Consider the following 4,814-nt stretch of genomic DNA (forward strand, 5'->3'; position numbering starts at 1 on the left):
TAACAAGACCGCGCTCGCGATGGCTGTTGTATTAGAAGCCGGGGCCCGCCGCGCGGGACCCGTGCCTGGTTCCAGGAGCCCACACTGATTCTGAAACGAGCATGTATTTGTCAGGTGAAATAATGAGTCCACTTATAGGTCGGCACCTGCGTTTACACAACATAGCACATGTGTAAACTCGAGAGTGCCCTAGCTCCCTGTTTAAATGATCCGATAAAATCGCCCGAAAGCATGATTTCTGAAGAGGAAAAACGAAACGAAACGAAACAAAAAAAAATATATGTAAACATTTCCCCCACGGTCACTGCTGACTCCCCTCAGTTGAGGTTTTTTTTTTTTAGTTGTTGTTGTTTGTTTGTTTCCTTCACGATGAAAACTTACTTTTTCTGGCCAGCGAGAGGCCAAAGTCAGTTCTCAGGTAAATGGCGTATGATGGATGTAGCAGTGGTGTACAGCCCCCACAGACACCTAGACACCGAGTAATGAGGCTGCTGACGGACAGCGGACAGGGCCTGCTCTCAGCACCTGCATCCCTTGCGCCTGCGTTCTCCAAGTGGGACGATGCAGCGGGGCCTCCTAGGGGAAACCGCCCTGGTTGTCCTCACCGCGGTCCGCTCTGGCAGGGCGCCGGCTTTCTTCTCACATTGCTGTTTGCATAACTCTTGCACCTGTTAGTGGGGGGTTTGTAGGAACGTGGAAAGGCCGCCAGCAAACCTGCCCCCCACCCCACCCCCCAAAAAGAAAGAGTCATTTCCAGAGCTAGAGCCCATTCTGCACGCATCCCAATAAAACCCAGCAGGGTAACAGCCCTGCGCCCTTTTAGTGGCATTTCAGTACGACAAGATAAACTGGAAGAAAAAAAAAATCGGAAAATTCGGAAGTTAATAGAGTTAAAATCGTTTGTTCTTTGTTGTTGTTGTTTGAAACACTACCCTCCTCCTTCGGCATCTGCTATGTGTATTCTGCCGTCCCCCCTCTGCCATGATTTCTCAGGGAAACCTGTATACTGTAAAAAAAGAGAAAGCGTATTATAGCACGGTGCCAAGCAGAATGGCTGCTTTTATCCGTAAAGCGTGCATTTCCCGTCTCCATCCTCTGCATCAGAAAACGACAGTGCGGCGTCTGTTCGAGAAGTACACGTCACACAAAGCCAGGTTTGAGAGTTCGGTCCTAAGTGCCACGGGTCACAGGTGGGTCGGGCGCAGTAGGCATTCAGACTGCGTCCGGGGCCTCTTCTGGTTGGCGGCCGTTTTCAAGTCTGTAGATGAGGGATCATGCTGGAGTAGATGTGCTCTGACTTGCATCAAGACAGCTGTGCTAGGGCGTTTCTTTTGTCATCTCAAAAGTTCGTGTGATTTTAAGAGAGTGGTTTTGCTAAGGAAACTGAAGCAAAACAATTCGGAGAGTCGGCAAGCAGAAACGGGCCCAGGCGAACTGCGTGGTCACCACGGGCCGGCTCACCCAGTCCGACGTATGTACACCAGGGTCGAGCTTTGAAACCGCAGTCTTGGCTGTGAACCCCCCCTCCCGCCCAACCCCCCCTGCCCCCGGAAAAGAAAGACAACGAAAACGGACCAAGACAGAAAAAAAAAAAAAATTAAACAGCATCCGCCTTTCCCTCCAACAGTCAGAGACCGGTTCAGAGAGGTGCCTCTGCCAGGGGGCCGGAGTTGACCTTGATCTTGGGCTACCATGTGCTTTGAAAAAACAATGCAGGGAGAGGAAAATCAGGATTATTGACCCAAGAGCCGTGACTTCCTGTGCGTCAGGGTGCCTCTTAGTTTCCACCAGGCCTCAGGGTGCACGTTGTCCATCTGCTTCCTGGGAATAGTTTTGTCTTGCCGGGCTCCATCGCTCCCTGGCACCCAGGGGAAGGGGTGGGGTGGGGTAGCACCTCACAAGGGGTTAGCCAGCGCCTTTTTCGACCGCTTGATCATACTGGGGTGGAACTCCGTGTGGCGCCGCGCGTGCTTGGTGAGGTGGTCGCTCCGCATGAAGCGCTTCTCGCAGAGCGGGCAGCGGAACTGCTTCTCCCCGGTGTGGGTCCTGTAGTGGCGCGTCAGCTCGTCGGAGCGCGAGAACTTTTTAAGGCAGTCTGGCCAGGTGCAGGGGAAGGGCCGTTCACCTGAGCAAGGGAAGGAAGACGGGAGACCGTTGGAAGAATGTTTCAAAACCAGTCTGAAGAAAGGAAAGCAAAACAGGATCCCCCCAACACACACACATACACCCATCCTGAGTGCCACCCGCAGTCCACTCTCCCCACACACACTCATCCTGAGGGTCACCCACAGGACCCCCACACACACCCCCATCCTGAGGGCCACCCGCAGTCCACTCCCCCCCCACACACCCTTATCCTGAGGGCCACCCACAGGACCCCCCCCCACACCCATCCTGAGGGTCACCCACAGGACCACCCCCACACACACACCCCTATCCTGAGGGCCACCCGTAGTCCACCCCCCCCACACACATCCCTATCCTGAGCGCCACCCACAGGACCCCCCCCACACACACCCATCCTCCGGGGCCCCCACAGGACCACCCCCACACACACACCCCTATCCTGAGGGCCACCCGCAGTCCACCCCCCCACACACATCCCTATCCTGAGCGCCACCCACAGGACCACCCCCACACACACACCCCTATCCTGAGGGCCACCCGCAGTCCACCCCCCCACACACATCCCTATCCTGAGCGCCACCCACAGGACCCCCCCCCACACACACACACTTCGGGTGCTACCCAAAGTCCACCATCCCTAGACTCAAGAGGGCCAGCCTCCTATGTGTGGAGGAGGTAGTCACCTTGACGAGGCAGACGGCCCTGCTATTTGTACCCAAGAGCCCCCCAAAGAGCCCGCGGTGTTATTTTCCTTCGGCTTTATGTTTTGCAGCGTCAGGTGCATGAGTTCGCTGAAGAGGTCCAAGAAGTCGGCCTTCTGCTAAATAAAGGTCTTGGCACCTGGGAGATGGAGAAGATGGGCCCCCAAACCAGCAGCCCTTTCCGAAAAACCAAACGTACTGCCATCGAGTCCATGCCAACTCGTAGCAACCCTATAGGACAGGGTAGAACTGCCCCTGTGGGTTTCCGAGACGGTCCCTCCTTCCTGGAGTAGAAAGGGCACCTTTTCTCTGGGCTAGTGGTTTAGAATTGCTGACCCTGCAGGTAGCAGGTCAATGTGTACTCACGCTGCCACAGCACCCCTTCTTACCCTCTGGGGCACACGCTCCTGGGGACCAGGCCACCTGGCCTCTGTCTGGTCCAGGGTAAAGGCAGCGAGCCCCCAGAGCTTGGTTTTCTCTTAAGCATCTTGGTCCTCCACGCCCTTTTATTGATATGCAGCCTGCCTATCTGCGAAGGCCATATTTCAAGTCATATTGTCTTCTCGCTAAAAATAAACCTGTTCCCTCTGTCACGTGGCAATCCTTTAAATATCTGAAGACAGGGATTTGTGGCTTCCTCTCATCGTCCCCTCTCTAAACAAAACAATCCCCATTGTCTTCTCCATCCTTCTCGGAAAATGAAAACCAATACAGAACAAAACGAGATCAGCATACACGTGTCGGCCCAGCCCCAGGAGCTTCACGGACGGACGTCACCCCGTTGCCTCTCACGGGGTGCTCCTCAAAGTGGCCCATTGCACAGATGTGGAAACAGAGGCCTGGGACCGGCCTGCCTGCCTGCCCCAGGTCACAGGGCTAGAGAAGGGGTAGAAGCAGGAACTGGGCCCCATCTACCCGCTCCAGATCCGATGGGACCTGCCTTTAGTGGATTGTTTCCAAATCCCACCCCATTCTGACCATTGTCCTTGGATTGGCTCTCTGAAGCCTCTCACTGAAGATGCTGCTAAGTCCTGCCCTCCCCAAATGACCTGGTCAGCTCCACACCAGGGGCCCCTGTCACCAGTGCCAGAAGTGAGGGCGGCGGCCGGGGGAAGGCTGAAGCTGCCTGGAGGAATGAGTGCAGTGGGCAGGCTCCCTTTGGGAGTGACTGCTCGCCCCTCCTCCCTGCCACTCACACCTTTCCAAGCACAGCTCAAAGCAGCTGCTTCATAGATAGACTCAGGGCACACAGACTCCTCGTTTCCGCCCAACTCTCAGACGCTCCTTCTGTAGGTGTGAGGAAAGCATTCTTTTCTCGCCCCCGTCTCCACCTGCCTGGACCCCGGAGAGCCTTGTGGATGCTGGGTGCTGCCTAGCTCGGTGCATCTGAGTCACGCAAGAATCATTCCTCCTTTTCCCAGGGCTTCTCCCACCTTGTACCAGCGAGATGTTAGCGATTATGATGGCAATAAAGCAAGCTCCAGCCCCTCAGTGAACAATGTCTACATGACTAAGGTTGTATTGGCTGCTTCCTAGCAGTCCTCGTGGTGGGGTGCTCAGGAGTTAGGTTGCTAACTGCAAGGTTGGCAGTTCCACACCACCAGCTGCTCCCAGGGAGAAACACGAGGCTTTCTGCTCCGGCAAAGAGTTACAGTCTCAGAAACCCACAGGGGCAGTTCTATCTGGCTTATAGGGTAGCTATTAAGTCAGAATCAACTCGATGGCTGTTTCTCTGCTTGTTTTTGAAGCAGCACCAGGGAGCTTAGCACCTAGCATAACCCGCTTGTTCTGGTGGGAGAGCCAAGGTGGGCAAAACGAATGTGGGGGCAACGGATTGCCTTGATGCGGCTTTCGTTCAGAATCATCCCTGGGCTCTGAGTTGCAAAGCTACAGCAGCAAAAGGTAGCAAGGAGCCATGAATGCTGGGCCTGAGCCAAGGGGGGTGAAGGTTAGGGTGAGCGCTGCATGCGGGCATTCAAAGCCCTT

The 4,814-nt window shown here is 55.1% G+C and overlaps 1 protein-coding gene across 1 annotated transcript in view; it reads right to left on the reverse strand.

The window, feature by feature from the left end:
• Nucleotides 1–1,537: 1,537 nt before the first annotated feature.
• The window catches only part of KLF9 (Kruppel like factor 9), a 34,285-nt gene continuing 31,008 nt past the window's right edge, over nucleotides 1,538–4,814 (reverse strand). The window contains exon 2 of the mRNA XM_004713811.2: nucleotides 1,538–2,125. Within this exon, the coding sequence (XP_004713868.1) occupies nucleotides 1,896–2,125 (230 nt within the window). The 3' untranslated portion in view covers nucleotides 1,538–1,895. The remainder of the gene's footprint in view (nucleotides 2,126–4,814) is intronic.

This window comes from Echinops telfairi, unplaced genomic scaffold, assembly GCF_000313985.2.
Source record: "Echinops telfairi isolate 266 unplaced genomic scaffold, ASM31398v2 ScPeMD7_22;HRSCAF=79, whole genome shotgun sequence".
Lineage (NCBI taxonomy): Eukaryota > Metazoa > Chordata > Mammalia > Afrosoricida > Tenrecidae > Echinops > Echinops telfairi.